Below are 15,407 nucleotides of genomic sequence, written 5' to 3' on the forward strand. Positions count from 1 at the left end.
CTGAATTTTTTTTTTTTTAATCCTAGTTTAAATTCTTCCGGACTAGATACATTTGATACCTGTATGGAACCACAATAATGAACAATTTTAAGTCATCTTCTAGTCTGGCTGGCCACTGAATTTACATCCTGTTTCAATGAGGAATTACCATTTAAGAATAACTGTCTTTAGCGGAGAAGCTTTCCTTTGAATGCAGAGCTGGATTTTACAGTTTAAAAACTGAATGTCGGGCTTTGGAACAAGACCACCTTGAATGATATTAAAACAGTATCATCATTAGTATCAGGATTAAGGGTAAGTGCTACTGTGGATGTCTGAGGATTTCTGTAGGGAGATAGACATCTTAAATCTGTGTTAGTCATATACAAAGTGTTACTGGAATGAAAAAAGTAGTGGTGTGAATAACACCAGCTCACAGCACAAGGCACTTGATGATGTATCTAGAGCCTCAGTGTTCACTGTATTTTGCAATTTAATGCACAGGATTTATATTTTTTCATTATATTTTTTGTATTTCTGTATGCTCCACTGTGTCAGATCTGTATTCCTGGGACGTAAGTTTCCATTAAAAAATAAATAATAATCGTAGGCCCCTGCTCTCCCCCCCGCCCCCCCATACACTCATTTTCTATAATATGGTAATGATATCACCGTAGCAGTAATTACGGGTCATCTTCATTTCTTTCATCTCTTCTGGTTCTGATGGCTTCATTCCTTTGACGAAGAAGATTTGGCTCTGGGTGCTGTGATTATTTTGTTAAGCATTATTCGAATAGACAGGAGTGAGAGAAATTAATCAATCCAAATGCAATTAGCATCATGTTTAACCCAGTGATGGACGTCTCAAGGTGAAACAGCCAGGGGAGTTTCAGACATTATTATTCAATCCAGTGGCTCTTATCTAAATTATAATCAAGAGAGGTTTTTATTGGCTTCACGGAGAGGAGATGTAACTCTTTCCCTGCTCTGAGGGTCAAGGGGATCAGGCCTTCACCCTCATAGGATGCTGACTGCTGCCAGCTCCTGAAGTGGGAGGTGCTGTAGGAGTTTCATCTTACTGTTTAGGTCATTTGAAACAAAATAGCTATACGGTCCTCATGTTTCTGACCTGGAACTAGATCTTAGTGGCTCTCTAGGCCTGGGCTGGGACGTCACTGCCCCTCACTGCAGGTTTATACCTGGTCTGGCATTGGCATCCCAGGGATGTTGTGAAGCTTGATAAATAGTTTGCAGAGTGCTCTAAGATCCAAGAATAAAAGGTGGTATAGGAGTAGAAAATATTGCTCCATCCAGATGCTCCTTCTGGCAGCTGCTCAATCCTCGGTTACCTTCCCTCAAGCAGTTAATGATTGGGTAGACACTCAGTGTCCAGAGATGGTTTCTTAAGCACAAGTTAAACAAAAGCATATTTCAGGTAGTCTTGTCCTCTGTGAAGGAGATGGGGATGACATCTGCTAACCACTGTTCTTCAGAGATAACTCCTCGAGTTATTTTCTGGTCTGGGTCTGCTGCATGGGTCCACACACATCAGGACACTGAGGTTTTTATCTGGCAGCCATATCAGAGAGAGATTGGGTCAGCAGAGCAGTTAGGGTTCTTTTTGTGAAGTGTTAAGGATGAGATGGAGCAGGCCAAATTTCTAACATCTACCAGGTGTTGATGGGACTGGTGGAATCTGGTCATTCTGCTTATAAGTATGCTTGGTAGGAGAGGAGCTAAGACCACCTGGGAGGTCAAAGGGTACAGGACTCTCCTCTTGCATTGTCAGAGTTTTTGAAGCAGGCTGACTGACCTCTCTTGCCCTGCTAACAGTGTCCCATAGACCTTGGCTGATATAAGCCATTCTGTTGTGTCTTTTTAGGGTTAGTGTAGTAATTTAAATCTTCACATAGTTTGCTATTTTAGTTTGTGTTTTTGTAAATAGGTTTCATTTGAGTTTTCTGTCTCTCTCCTGGGGCTGATTATCGTACAAATGCCTCTGTTCTCCTAAGTATTGCCCCTGTAGTGTCCCCCAGATGCACTAATAATGGAGCCCATCCAAAAGATTAAGCTTTGCCATTGACTTTCACAAGCTAAGACAAGTAAGAATCTTACCCATTGCTCATGAGTGAGCTCTTCCAGGGCCCCCCCGTGTGTTTGTGTCTTCCTGCCCTAATGCTGTCTGCTCAGTCAAAGAGAAGTCATCCCTATTACAACAGACTTTCTTGGCAAATAAGATAAAAATCACCTCCTACTGCTCGACTCTGTCTCTCTCCAAGGTAGGCTTCTCCCAGCCTTGGAGAGTTCCCCTGGCCATTCTTTGTATTTATAGTCAAGGGAAAGTACTTTGGTTTTTCATCTCTATAGTGATATAATAGTTCTACAGTCAAGCACTATGTCTTTTATTAGTTTCCTGGTGTTGGCTGGTAATCTGATCAAAACACAATAATTTAACTGGAAAACTGGCTACAAGAGGGGCACCTGGAAAAAAAAAAGACCTTAAGAAATGGGGAATGTTTTAAAAGCAATCAACACAATACTGTGGGGGAAGATGATATGAAATGAATTAGATCAGGGCAACATGTATGAGAAACCAACCAGCAATGGGATGAGGAAGGAGGGATAATAAATATTTAAATATGTGGCAGAATTAGAATATATGATAGTGTGATGTGATCTGAAGAAAAACTATTATAGAAATAATTCAGAAATATTTAAAAAAAACTTGATTTGGACTTTTTAAAATCTGTAAGGCCAGGTTCTTTAATTACCAGAAGTCCAACTGTACAGGACTCAGAGGAAGAGGAAAACTACAACAGATACATTTTTAAAACCTTTAAAATTTTTCTAAAATAGCCTTTCTTTACCCTCCCCCCCCCCCCAAAAAAAAGTGTGTGTGGGGGGGGAGGATATTCAAAGTCTGATATCTCAGGATCTTTCAGGTCTAAAACCAATTTCTGTGTTCCTCATTGGGAAGGTGAGAAAATGAGTTTCCAACCCTGAAAAGTAGCAAAATATTTGAATTTAGGATTGTTACTGGTCCAGGGCTGAGCCTGTCCTATATTTTAGTCCAGTGTAATTTTGAGAAATGAATTTGGGGGAGAAAGGAGGAAATGTTTCTTTGTCAGGTTGATTGCATTTTTTAATGTCTGCAGTTTGAAGCTGCTCATAGGCTTGGAATGCTAGAATAAGTCCCAGAAGAGATGGATTAGTGAGCAGAGGGCAGGTGTAATGGCCAAAGGTTTGTGATAAATGCAATTTGTCACATTATTCTGTTGCATAGATATCCCCAAATGCCTTGTTTATGTGTAATTGTGTGTGTATATATTTGTGTATGGGTATAATAGAGTGTGTGTGGGGGGGTGTATATATATGTATATCACTTTGGGATCCTTTTGGGTGAAAGTTGCTTATATAAGTGTAAGTCACTGTTTTCATTACTGGTTTTAGTGCAGTAATCCTCCATTATTTCCTGGCTATCCAGACCTTATGACACAGTTTGTATTGTGTTGTCATATGCATGAGAAGGCTGTTTATGAGATGTTGGGGACCAATGAGAATGGATCCCCATCTCCAGCAGAGTGTTCTTTTCTAATTAAATTGTCACTAGAAGGAACATCCGGAGCAGCAGTTTTCATTTTGGATTGGAGGCAAAACATTATGAGTTTTTGTCATTTGATTAAAAAGTTACTTAACCTTTAAATTGCTACAGATGTAAAGATGGCTCTGAGTTTCCAATGTAATCGCCTCAAAGTTAAAATCGGGAAAATCTTTGTGTAATGAAACCCATATGTCATAGTGAAAGGATGCAAAGTGCTGGCAGAGTGGGCTGCTCTAGCAGGAGATTCTGCACCCAATCTTGTTAGCCAGGGCTGCTTTTGGTAATCCCTCATCTCCTCACTTGTAAGAAATCAATCTGTACCACTGAATCTTTTCAGCCAGCAGCCACAAAATTTACTGCAGGAGGCAGTTTGGGGACAGTTGTAGTAGAACAGGAGCACAAGGCAACAAGGCTAAATGCAGGATTGAGGGATTGAAGTTCTAAAGAAGAGATTATATTAAATCTAACTCCACCCTCCGAGCAAGTGGAAATCACAGCTTCCCTTTTCCGCCCTGACCTCTCCTGTCCAATACATGCTCTGAGATCCACCTCTTCCAAGGCAGAAAATTTAATTCCTGGGTCAGGGGTCCCCATTATTTACAGCAGTCTGATGCCAGTGCTTTATGCAGTCCGAGGAAATGGAGTCTGTTTAAGCACTCAACTTTTATTGTAACTCAGGCTGATAACATCTTAAAAAGGTGTTTTTCTGTGGTCTTCAATACCACCCCCCCCCCCACACCTCACTGAAGAGATTAATTTGTAACCAGGCTATTGCGATCTTATCCATTGTTGATTTTCTATTGTAGTGATAGATGCACAGCATAGGAAGGGTTGTAAATTGTGACTTGACATGGAGATTCATGTTTCTATTTTATGCTGCACAGACTCTGTGGTGTCTGTTTGCTGGTACAATGAAACCTGCGCTAAAACCCCACCTCCATTAGACAAGTGACTTGTTTAAGCAACCATTTTAAAATATCCCAAAGGCTTCCAGTACATTTTTTGTCCAGCCTTTTAATTAAAAGATCCACCACCTCTGTCTACTAGGCAACTGGCTTCTACTGTTCCATTGGGCAGTCGCTTAAGATAGATTTTATGGTCTTTTTCTTTGACTGCAATCACTTTTAGAACATAGGGGTGGTTTCTTCATTCTCCAGCTTCTACAGCAACCCAAACGACTCCAAGATGCCCACCTGGAAATGCTAATCCCATCATAAAGAATTTGTTTAACAGGAGCTGGGTGGACGGAGCACTTCTAATATTGCAGACTTTTTTATGGAACGCTCGTGTTCAGGAAAGACTCCAAAGCAGATTAAAAAAAGGGACCGAGGAAGGAATAGGCAAGACATTTGAACTCAGAACCCTGTAATCTGGATCTGTCCTGTGTTTACCAGCAATACACTGACCTGTAATTCTTGGGAAGATCAGAGAGTCAGGCAGAGCAGGGAAAACAAGATTGTAAATATTTGTGGAAATTTTCCCTTACCGATTTGTTTGCATTATGGAGATGTATTTCATGGCAATCTCTATACGTATACAAACATGTGGGGCCCTTCTCTTAGTTTTGTGTCATACCTTTAAAAATAGAGCCCTGCCACAGCCCGAGTGCGGAGAAGAGAAATACAGAATAGCAGAAGGCTGCCTCCTGCTCCTAATGGGATTTTGTAGCAGCATGTGCGAGTTTGTTTCAGAAGTCAGAAATGAACAGATGTTGGTATAAATTACCTCTGTGTCTGATGTCTTGCAAATTAAAAGCGCGGTTGGCATCACTAAACAATTTCACCAGGTTGGGCGGGGGGGAGAGCGGGCGATGATTATTGTAGCAGGTCGGTAAGAATCTTAAGCTACAGCAGAGTAGGATAGCAAGGATAAAGGAATGAAGAATAAAATGAGAGGTCTGTGAATTAATCAAAAATGTTAATATCTCCGATGACAAGTGAACAGGAGGGCACGTGCTCTGGAGCAACCCCCAACCCACAATAATTTCACTCAGAGTACAGAAGGAGTCTATGCTCACTGCTTGATTTATAGGGTGCAACCCTCTTTGGTGGAACGGAATTGTCATACATGCGTATATCTCCTATATGGGTCTGATTTTTAGGAAATCTTGCCACTCTATCAGCTGAGAATGCTGTAGTTCGATTTTGTGCTTTCTCCACGATAGCATTTTACAACGCTGCACTGTTGGATAGTGTCAAGCATGGCAGTGTCAGGGAGCTGCTTGCATTGAGGAGTATGTTTCAAACTGAAACCTCTAGAAAACTCACATTTTTATTAATCACATGCTTGGATTGTTGATAACAATATAGTTCCGAACCAAAAAAACCAAACTACCCTCTGCCCTTCTCCAGCTCCTTCCATGCACTTTATTGGTATTCATGCCCTGGGAGGCAGACAGATATTTTTATTATTACACTCATTTTGCAGGTGGAAATTGAGGAGCAAAAGGAGTAAATGGTTTCCTGGGCTCACAAAATGAATCAAGGGCAGGGCTGGGAATAGATCCCAGATTTCCTGAATCCCGGTCCAGTTCTTCAGACAAAGGACTGTTCTTCAGTATAATGGGAGGACCCTGTGTATTCTGCGATTCCTCAGTCATGGAACCTGCCATAGAGTTCATCCTTTTTCTTGGAATTGTGGTCCAGAATCCATGTTTACATTTTAAAAAAGAAATTTCTAGCCATCATGATTGAAAACATGAACCAGTGTCACCGATGCAGTAATGTCTGCCTGAGTCTGCAGGCAGCCTGAAACAAAAGCTCTGATAGCTGAGATTTGTCCCATTCATGTCAATGGGGTGTTGACTCTGAAACCTAACCATGCCAATTTAACTGCCAGCATTAGCTATTTCACTGTTGACTGTTTTGGCAGAAACATCCAGCTACTGGATACAGCTTCTTCAGGTAGGGAAGTAGAGATCGGTAGTTTAGGGAATTGAGGATGGCATCTGAGGTCTTTCAATGGTAGTTCATGAGTTCTAATCAGCCAGGTGAGTAGTGACCAAATGTCTTTGCCTGATGATGGGTGTTTAGTAGCTTATGTGAAATGAGTCAGGTTTTAGTTCAGTTCCAGCTGGACAAGTGGTAAGGTTACAAAATCCACCCTCACCTCAGGCGTTATTTGTCATTTTTGCTATTCCTCTCAGTAGAAAAGTCAAGAACTATGAATGGACCATATAAAAACTAAAATCCCATCTCCTCCCTTGATGGTGCTGTCCAGGTTTGGCGTAGGAAACTTGCACTGCTCCTGTACCTGTTCTGTGAATAAAGGACTCCATGTTCCCTGGGCTGTTAGTCAGGAACCTTTCACCAGCACAAAGCTTACTAAAGCCTTATTTAAAAGAGCTGAAAAGGTGAGGAAACCCCTCTCTCCAGGGTTCGATCACTAATCATGCTGTCTATATTTTGTATTGTGATTGTGGGACAAAGATTGTATTAGGGTGGCTCTGCCAGAGCCTATGGGCTCACAAGTCAGAAATGTTTCATGCGGGAAAGTGGCTGTATAAACTCTGCTGTAATACAGCAACCAGAGATTGATGGTGCCAAGAGTGAGGGAGAGACACATAAACCTTGCCTTGCTGTATTTAATATCTAGGAACTGACAATGCAAAGAGAGAAGACCAAAGCTCTATAAACTCTACTTTATTACACCATACATAGATGAACTGCATTGAGGGAATATAAACTCCATTATATTGCAGCATCCAAGGAGTAATACTGCCAAGGGAGAGAGAAAATGCTGTCTAATTTCTGTTTAAGATCATAAGCATCTAGGGACCAGTAATCCTGAAATGGAGAGACAGAGCTCCATGATCTCTGATGGATTTTAGCATCCAGGAACAATTGCCCTGAGGCAGAGCGATGGAGCTCTGGATTACACCATTCAAAGATTGATAGTGCAAAGACAGAGAGAGATCTTGCATGACCATGAGGCTATCCACAATAGGAATAGAAAGTGTAGATGGTATATAATGAGACAGGCCATGGCAATTATTGCTGAGCTTTGAAGTTTCCAGTGTGTGGCCTACATTTCCAGGCTGTCAGGAATTCAAGGTGCAGTTCAGATTTATCTTTTCATTCAAAAAAATTCTTAGCTATGCGTTAGCACCAGAGCACAGTTCTAAATGAATTTCTGTCCTCTAATTAAATATTATAAATGATCCTGCTCTAACTGTTTGTTTTACATTAATCTTTTTTTCTGTTGTGATTTCAGCTAGAGAAATGACTCGAGGGAAGTTCCTGAACATCCTGGAGAAACCCAAGAAGTAGCTGCTGCTACTGGAACTCAGGCAAAAATATCCCTTTCTGGATCATCTCACCCCTCATTGCAGATCCAGCTGAACACTATGATTTCCTAAAGAGAAGGATAAAGCTCTTCGCTCTAGAACTACAGAAGCAAACCTCTCTACTGCTTCCACAGCTCTTCTCCTTACTGACAAGCAGCATTCCAGACACTGTTCACAATGATTGCCAGTAGTTCCATCAGCACTGAGACGTCATCCAACCTTTTCGGCACCCGATTGCCAGGAAAACTCAACCCTAGCATGCTGTGGCAAAGTTATGCAGCAATCTTTTTTTAACCATTCAAAGCAGTACATCCCCGGTGCCCTCATTCAGTTGCTTTCAGTGCCGGCATCTGTTAAACCAGGGTCTTTGTGATGCTGGCCAGTACCTCTGGGTGATGCATTGGCTCTTCCATGTGTCTCTCTTGCCTTTGGAACAGTGATTCCATGTGTGTAATTTCCATGCTGAACGCACAACTGCAGTGCTGGTTATAAGCAGGGTTCTGGATGAAGACTGACAGTTCTAGGGTTGGTTAGTTCTGGATCTGCACAATCATACCCTGATTACAAGGCAGGTGGAACTTGTTTTGTGTACTAAATTCACATTACTCACACCCTTCAGAGAAGGATGTCCTGCAATCAAGGGAAGTCCTTCAATCCTGTCTATACTATTCTGCTCTTCATTCCACAAATACTTGCATCAGGTGCTATGTGTACAGGGAGCTCCATCTCGATGCTAAACATTTGTATGTTCTCTTGTTTAACCTAGACCGATGGTCCATAGAGAGTGAATGAGAAAAGGTGGCTATTACTGTATCATGAAAGAAAATATCCCTGTGGGAACTTCTGCCAGGACACAAACAGATCTATCAGTCCACTTTGCAAATCCAGCTCCGTGAGAGTCCGGCTGAGATACTGGAGGAAGATTCAGGGTTGAAGGGCAATAATGTTTTCAATTATAGAGAGCTTCAAGGTGGAGCGACTGTCTTGTTCACACCCCCGTGGGGATAATCTTTATAAACAGCATCTGCATGCTTATACTTGAAAATAGAATTCTGATGTTTTCCCACATTATTAGAAAACAGCAGCCCCAGAACTTGCTTCACCTGCAAACGTGGAATGTGCACCCCACTCTTTAAGGGGTGAATTGTACTGTAAGCTAGTATCCTCCTGTACAGATTGGGTCTCATTCATCTGGTACTGGAGTACCTTTTAGTGCCTTGAGGCCCATCTGGTACTGGAGTACCTTTTAGCGCCTTTCCTCTTTCAACATGCTGCTGTGTATCAGTCTTGTGTTTTCAGATTTTATTTTTCTCTATAAGGTTGACACAGCTCTTATTTCACTCTGTTTCCTTTTGCCCGTTAAAATTACGTATTCTAGCGTTAACAAACTGGTCGTTCCTCAGAGCTAAAAAATAGCATTAAAGTGTTGGTCCAAGAGCAGTTTTCTCTCTTTGTTTAAACAGTTTCATACACATATTAGCATGTGTGCCCTTTAAATTTAGTCATTCCCCAATCTGCAGTTGGCTGTGAGGTGTGAATTGAATCGGGGCTGTACTTGTACAACATCATTTTAATGGACTATCCTTGAAGTATTCAATTCTTCTGTCTTCGGGTGGACTCTGTTTTTAGGCCCTGTGTGCATTAGTGAGGAGCAGATCTCTGCTCGGAGCAGACTTCTGAATTTTTACTAAAATTTTTAAAGCCTCTCCATCTTTAGTCTGTGGGTGCCTCCATTTTGTCAACCAGAACTAGGCTAAATTGGGAAAGCTCCTCTTCACTAAGCTTGCACAATTAAGACCTTGTTCTGCAATGACTTACTCAAGTGCTTAACTTTGGGCATGTGAGCAGTCTGATTGAACTCAATGGGGCTGTACTTGTACGCTTGTCTTTGGAAAATTGAGGCTTAACAAAGCAGCTGCATCTCTTGAAAGGAAGGGCAATAGGATAGTAGGATATGCAGAGAAGCTGAGAGTGGGGAGTCAGAGACAGGGAAGGGACTTGCTTAGTTGCTGGTCAGAATGGACATAGATGTAGCTTTGAAAGTATTAATTTAAATTATTTGTTTGTTGGGAAATATTAACATTTTTATGTCTAGTTTGGATGTGTTCTGTATATATAGAATGTGTGGCCCAAAAGTGACTGTTCTGAATTTTTGTCCTTTGTTGCATGTTATGGAGGTCTACCACTCCAACGCATGAGGTGTTTGGGAAGCTGAGAAGTATAGAGGGAGACCCTGGAAATCTGCAACGAATCTGCATGCCTATTTTATGATCTGGCTGGTAAAATATCTCAAACTTCAAGTAGTTGGTACCATAACATGTAAAAAAATCCTTTCTTTTACCCTCACCCTGTGCAGCAGTACTTATCCTCTAGCTATGGGGCAGCATGTTATATATGCTTTATATTCAAGATATTTATTGGTTGTGTATTTGTCATGTATGGAGATGAGTCAGTGATGGGTTTTTTTAATTGGTAGTATTTTCATGTATTTTTGTGTGTTAGCCAGAAGATTGTAATCTGTCTGTTGTTGCTCTGTGTTCTTATAATAAACAAGTGCAAAGCTTACGGAATGTTGTGAGTTTTCTTGAAACGGCCCTGTGAAATGTGGAAGCTGTGACCAATCACCTTGGAAATGTTCCTTAGCAACAGGTTCTCCACCATTAAAGTTTAATAGTAAGGCACTTTTCTGCATCCCACTATATCAGTTTGTGACCAGCAGGCGTTACCTCCTCATTGGTAAATAAGTGGCAACAGCCAAAAAGAACTACGAATTTTTAGCAGCCTTCACAAGCTCCATTTCCTTCTGCTGAGATGTTCTTCCCAATTATGGGACGGTTACAGAGCAACAGCAAATGTTTGCAACTGTGTGTGTGTGTGAGTGTGAGATTTTTATTTTATAATGAAAAAAGTAAAAAACAGTGAAGAAAAGGAAGAATAAAGGAAGAATTAGGAACGAAGGAAAAACCAAAACTTGATTGCATTTCATTACATTATCCCAGGGTCGTCATTACTTGATAGAGCATTGTCATGTGTCTTACCTTCCCCAGTACGTTCAAATGTTAGTCTAAAATCCACAGAAATAAAGCTAATAAGTCTTCACGAATGTACCTTGCCTTTTAAATGCCAATGTTTTATTCATCCCATTCTATTCGTCCTCTAGCCCTAGAATCATTCAACTTTCAACACAGAAGCATCAGGTGCTGTGCTATTTGTGCAGCTGAAAGAAATACTTGTTCCTGAGAATCCATGGGCGCCTATGAATTAGCTAAAAGAATAGAAAGAGCCAGAGTTAATGGGAGAGAGGAATTAAATTATACCCAGAGCATGTGCCACTTCAAAGCGTATAATTTTGGAACAGTCCCATAACATACATGTATATAGCTCCTAGATTCCACCTCTCATTGCCAGTATTTTCCTATATTACTACTTCATTCATGAGGGTCAGGGACTGTATGTTTATACCTGATTAATTAGATTAAGAAATTTCCTAATCTGCATCAATGTTTTAACCACCTCTTCTCAAAATGGGAGTATAATTTTAATATAGGTATCTGCTCCAAGAAGGAGTTCGGTAGCTGTCATATGTTAGGCCTGTGTCATAAATATATTAGTTTGGTCAAAATGTCTCAATATTGGATCATTCATTGGTTCTCTTCTGTCTGGAAAGGACAGCATTTCAGCAAGAAGTTCAGTGGACATCCTCAGCAAACGGTACAGTGCCCAACACAGTTGGTCCCTCAAAAACTCCACAGTCATCATCTTCTCGAGATGGGGCTGTTCACAAATTGCCACAAATCGAGGGGGGAAGTCTTCAATTTTGATCTAGAAGCAAGAGGCCCTCACTTCAGTGAACAATGCATTCCTTCACTCGTGGGAGGAGCTCCTCATAAACATTTGCAAAACCACCCCATTATCCTACTTAAGACTCTCCTTTGGAATGGTGCCTACAAAAACTTAAGTTAGGCAGCTGGTATTCAGATAACACTGTCTGTCATGCTGACCAGCATTGTCTTACTGTTCCCTTGTGCGTGTCCTGTCTCTGTCTGTATCCACTTTGTCTTTAGTCTTCTACTTCAACTGTAAACTCTTGGGGCAATATTTGAAAAGTGCCTAGCACAATGGAGTCCTGATCCGTGATTGGGACTCCTAGGTGCTACAACAGTACAAATAACTAGTATAATACATTGGATTCAGGCATTCCTGTCTTTCCCCGGCCGCCTCTCATTCTGAGTATCATTTCTAAAATTAGACAGGACAAGGTTCAGGCAATGATAGTTTTGACTTGGATTAATCAGTTTTTATTCTCAGGTTTCCTAGCTCTATACCATATCTGCTATCACAGGTTCATGATTAATCTGTCCATTTGGGATTTTGGCAGTATGAATACTGGACTGTTAATAATCTCTCTGAATTTAAGTATTCCCTAGAGTTTTAAGAGAGTTTCTTGGAGAGAAGGGAGCATTCAACAACAAGAATGTATACAAGGAAATGGAGAAGATTCTTGCTTGTATTTTTCTAGCTCTATTACAATCTATGGTGTATTCAGAATGGGGCTATTTGGGGCTATTTCAGACAGTCTGGGTTATCCTTGAGTTCTGTTAAGATCTGATTGGCTGCCATCTCTGCTTACTATCGTCTAGATTTTTGAAGGGATTTATCCATATCTTTCCATCCATTTTAGATCCACCACCTTCTAGGGACTTGAAATTCGTACTTATGAAGCCAATGGAATCACTGTTGAGATTCTGGGAGAATACTCTTCATGCTATTGATTCTTGAAGATTTCATTCCTCTCCTATGTTGGCTTCCAAGTTTAATACTCTTCCAAAATCTTTAATAAAATGCTTCACAAACCACATACTTTTTGAGGATTGTTACTGCTATTTAATCTCTCAAGAATTGGGATCCATGTTGATCGTACTGAAAGGAGAAAGAGAGGTTACTTACCAGTAACTCTACTTCATGTAGATTCACATTTAACTCCCTCTATCCTCTTCTTTTGAGCCTTTGCTAAGGATTCTGAAAAAGTAAAAAGGAAGTGATGGGGGCTTGGAATCGCTCTCATGTACATCCTTGGGACTAAATATTAAGTGCCATAAGGGGTCAGTCATGTAGCTCCAATGGCTATTGCTTCCTAGAGAGTTCTGACTGGATGCTGAAGGATATGTATTCCAAGAATGACTGTCTACTTGAGTAACCTTCTTCTCTATTATTGGCCAGTGGAGATCAGTTACTCCTTGTTGTCCTGTTGGCAGAGAACTAGTGTGGAGTTCATTGTGCCCTTTGCAGAGTAGGCATGACCAAAGTTACCCACTTCCTGGAGTAACTGAAACAGTAACAGTATAAATCTCAGCCCAAACTTGCTCCTTGAACCTGGATGTTCTTAGAGTTTCCTTCCACAACCTCCTCTGAACCCAAAGATACACATCCATACCCCTTATATCATGGTTGAGCTAATTGGATTTACTTGCCAGCATGATAGAACAGTAAGTACCCTGAATCTGAAATAGGGTGTTAGTGCTCGTACGTAGGGTAATTCAGCAGAAGAGTCCAGCTTTCCTTTAGAGGGTTAGAGTCTGCCACCCTATTACAAAGTCCTACTGTCCATTGGCAGATAGACCCAAAACAAATCAAGGCCAAAGGTTTGTAGTAGAAACCTCTTTCTCAAGCACTTCCTGGATATTTGAGAAGCATTGTCATCTATCTATACAACACTTACTGACTTCTTCCTAAGCATGTGTGTAGGCTAAATTGTTGAAATAAGAAAATGCTTATAAATAGTTTGCTCCTTATAAGTAGTTAATGAGGAGCTTGGGCTTTCCTTTGCTGTTCTAGAAATGTGTGTCCTTCTGATGTCCCTACAAAGCTGGTTTAATAGCCACCGATCAGTTTTACTTCTTTCCCTTGGAACTGGAGCCATGAACCTTCACAATAATTTGTAGTGCACTCACAGAGCGAATGTACTACTATGGAATCCTAGTCTTGAATATTTGTGGGCAGCCAAAAACTGCGTTTTGTGAATTTTATCCTTTTTAAAAAAAAAAAAAATGTAAAATACAAAAAGCTGGGTCTGATCCTGCAAACCCCTTTTTCACCTGAGGAGTCTCACTAATGCTTGAGGTTGTAGGGAGGACTTTGAATAATCTGTGATTTTTAGGAAATGTCACACACCAAACTTTCCATACTAGCCCCTCTTTTACATTTTCCAGGCTATCTCTGCAATGAAGAGGGTTAAAGAGTAGAGATGAAATCCTGGCCTCATTGACTTTAATTGCAAAACTTCCATTGAATTCAGAAGGGCCAGAATTTCACCCTACCTTTTTAAAAATGAAAGCTGAGATTAGCCTTGATATTTTCTCAAAAAAAACAAGATGAGGGAAGACATATGGCTGAGGATTTCATGGACCCTAATGGCCTGGTCTGGGGCTTCGGGATCCTTTGAGATGAAAGGCACTCTAGAGATATAAGATTATTCTTACCTGTAGGTCACTGGGTGGGAACCCAGGCATGCACATGCCTCAGTAACTTTTGTATTTCTTATAAATAAGGCTACATTTATGTCACGGAGGTCATGAAAGTCATGGATCTGTGACTTCCAGAGACCTCCGTGACATTCTCTGCTTCAGCCCCAGGGTCTGTGGGGCTGCAGCTGGCAGCCAGCGGGGCCCTGGCAGGGTTCCAGAGACAAGTGACAGACTCTTGAGGGGGCCCGCCTTAGGGTTCCAGCGACAGGTGCCAGCCTCGTGCGGGAAAGGGGATGCCTCGGGCAAGCGGCTGGGGTGTCCCATTTTCTCTTTGGGAAATATGGTCACCCTGCAGCTTCCAGCTGCCGTGGGCAGAGGGGGAATCCCACAGCTCCCAGCCACCAGGATGGCAGGGGAAACCCTGGAGCCACAGCAGCAAAATTCTCAGGTCACAACTTCTGTGAATTTTTGTTTATTGCCCCTGACCTGTCCGTGACTTTTATTAAAAAATAACCATGACAAGATCTTAGCCTTACTTATAAATAAGTTTAATGCTAAAATGGACACAAATGAGGAAATTCAAAACCTAAGATTCCCATCGCAATATGAACCCCAATCACAGCTTTCAATATATTTTTTAAAAACCCTTTTCATAGTATAACCCCACACTCTATATTCTTGGCAATATGGCCAAGCTAACATATGTATTTGCCACGGGAATTCTCAGCAGGAAAGCTCTTTGCTTCATTATCCACCGAAACTACTGATTTCTAGACTTGACTTTGTTCATCACAGCCCTTTGTGCAGAACAGCTGATCCCAGGCAGCTGAGTCTCACACAGAATTGGTGTTTCCTTGTTAGGTGTGTGTTGCTGACCTCTGATTTTCATGTTGACTCCTAGAACACAGATCATTAACCAGTGTACCCTCGTATAGTCTCTGCCTGTCCCTATTACAGACAGCTTGGCGAGGGAAAAGAAGAGAGAGTCTGAAACACCTTATTAATCACCGATCAAGGAAGTGGGCAATATGAATGACCTCAGACCCAATTTATTGACAAGATATCTGCAAAGAGGAAG

The 15,407-nt window shown here is 41.3% G+C and overlaps 1 protein-coding gene across 5 annotated transcripts in view; it reads left to right on the plus strand.

Annotated features, from left to right (window-relative positions):
* Positions 1–15,407, plus strand: part of LIN52 (lin-52 DREAM MuvB core complex component) — an 84,038-nt gene that overhangs the window by 49,324 nt on the left and 19,307 nt on the right. For 3 of the 5 annotated variants that reach the window (XM_074955922.1, XM_074955920.1, XM_074955921.1), the window contains one exon: positions 7,793–10,381. The exons of 1 other annotated variant lie outside the window; for it this stretch is intronic. In XM_074955922.1, the coding sequence (XP_074812023.1) occupies positions 7,793–7,848 (56 nt within the window). In that variant the 3' untranslated portion in view covers positions 7,849–10,381. Of the gene's footprint in view, positions 1–6,799; positions 7,191–7,792; positions 10,382–15,407 lie in introns of those variants that run through there. One more of the 5 variants, XM_074955923.1, reaches the window with a different exon arrangement.

Source organism: Natator depressus, chromosome 6 (genome assembly GCF_965152275.1).
Source record: "Natator depressus isolate rNatDep1 chromosome 6, rNatDep2.hap1, whole genome shotgun sequence".
In the NCBI taxonomy this organism is placed as follows: domain Eukaryota; kingdom Metazoa; phylum Chordata; order Testudines; family Cheloniidae; genus Natator; species Natator depressus.